The sequence below is a fragment of the Olea europaea genome, unplaced genomic scaffold (assembly GCF_002742605.1).
Source record: "Olea europaea var. sylvestris unplaced genomic scaffold, O_europaea_v1 scaffold25166, whole genome shotgun sequence".
NCBI classification, from domain to species: Eukaryota; Viridiplantae; Streptophyta; class Magnoliopsida; order Lamiales; family Oleaceae; genus Olea; species Olea europaea.
In genome coordinates, this window is record NW_019243415.1 from 1 (window position 1) to 1,599 (window position 1,599).

Here is a 1,599-nt window from a genome sequence, read left to right on the forward strand (position 1 = left end):
GCACTTGCAAAAAACTGGAATCTAAGTCTTAGCTGTTTAATATTTCGAATCTCGCCTATATGTGAGAACAATCCGATTGTTGAACCAACAAGAGAGGAAAACACTGTATACCAGATTTGCATATCCACTAGATATATCAAGACAATGGGAAGCCACAGCATTACTACTGCCATTCTGTTGGTGCTAGTGAAGAATTCATGCCACTCGTAATTGACATTCCTGAGATTCAATAGAGCTCTTGTTGGGCCAACAAGAGGCTTGATTTGAAGAAAGTAACTAAACAAGAATTTTGAAGCCAACGCTGCAAGCCAGAAAACACAGTACTTTACATTGTCAATGAGACCCTCTCTAACTCCTCGGCCAACAAATATTCTGGTGTGAAACCACCATGTTAAAATGTACAATATAGTCCAATCTGCTTCTTCAATCACATTGCGAATCCAAGGAAGAATGAACAGCACCAGAGCAAGTAACTCTGGTATGACAAACACTAAAGCAGCCTTAAGAAATGTGAATATCCTTTGGTTTGCCTCATAAGACCAGACACCATCAGAGTTCTTCTGGCTCCAAATCCTTCCATAGAACACCCCAAACACGATAGTCCAAGTAAGGGCAACCATACTTTTCAAAACCATCCTCACACCAAGCAATTTCGTGTCCCTTGATACCAAACTGTACTGAGTTCCAGCATCAAGTACTGATTGAACAAACCTTAAACCAGCCCAGGTAATAAAAATTGTAAGCAACTGAACCTGCACATTTCTAATCTCCAATGCCTGCCATGGATATTTAGTCCCCTCCCATGCAACAATTGTAGCAGCCTGAAAAAACAATATCAACAAAACCCATAACCTATCAAAGCTCCTAAACACATTCCAAAATGTCCGTTGCTCCACAAATCCTGTCTTTCCCACCCTCTTTTCTGCAGTATAGAAAAAATCACTGTTAAGGTCAATAGGCCATTTTATCCTCTGAAAACACCTCCTACTCCAAAAATACTCATTAATATCATCATAGTTTCTCCAAGCTGAATGTGGGGCAGTGCCATTCCTACTCCTCTCAACCTCGCCCTTAATTGTCACATAAAATGGTGTAACAACATTATTCAAGAAACCAAATTGACCACATGTAGAAGGAACAAAAGGTTGTCCAGTATTCTCATCAGTGTGATCATCAAGTATGTAATTGAGTTCCACTGCCATGTGATGATATATATAGCACAAACATTCGGGGGCAAAGCGCAGATTCGCGGCTTCACCCCATATCAATAAATAGAGACATACATACAGGAGCTCATTACGCTGGAGGTTGGAGTTGTGGCGACTTGGAAGCCGAACCTGAGACCTTTTCCCCAAATAAGAGCACCAGGAAGTATAATTCTTCAAAAGCTTTTGCCGGAAGCGGCGAAGAACCTCAGAGTCAAGGCGGTCCGAGGAGGTCGACGGCTGCCGGAGGCGCATTTGACAGTTTGCCAAGTGAAGCACCAGATGCTCTCTCTGGTTCTTGACGTTGTCTCCCTGAAAACCAAAGTAGAGCCCCAGCCAGTCCAGGAGGTCCATGTTATCGTGCCATGGCATAAACGGCGGTATTCGAAGATCC

The 1,599-nt window shown here is 42.7% G+C and overlaps 1 protein-coding gene across 1 annotated transcript; it reads right to left on the minus strand.

Moving 5' to 3' along the window:
• Positions 1-5: 5 nt before the first annotated feature.
• LOC111382529 (callose synthase 11-like) lies at positions 6-1,593 on the minus strand (the record flags this gene model as incomplete). The annotated part of the gene is made up of 1 exon (XM_023006535.1): positions 6-1,593. A coding segment is annotated over exon 1 (1,572 nt), but the record flags the coding sequence as incomplete, so codon positions are not given.
• Positions 1,594-1,599: the final 6 nt, after the last annotated feature.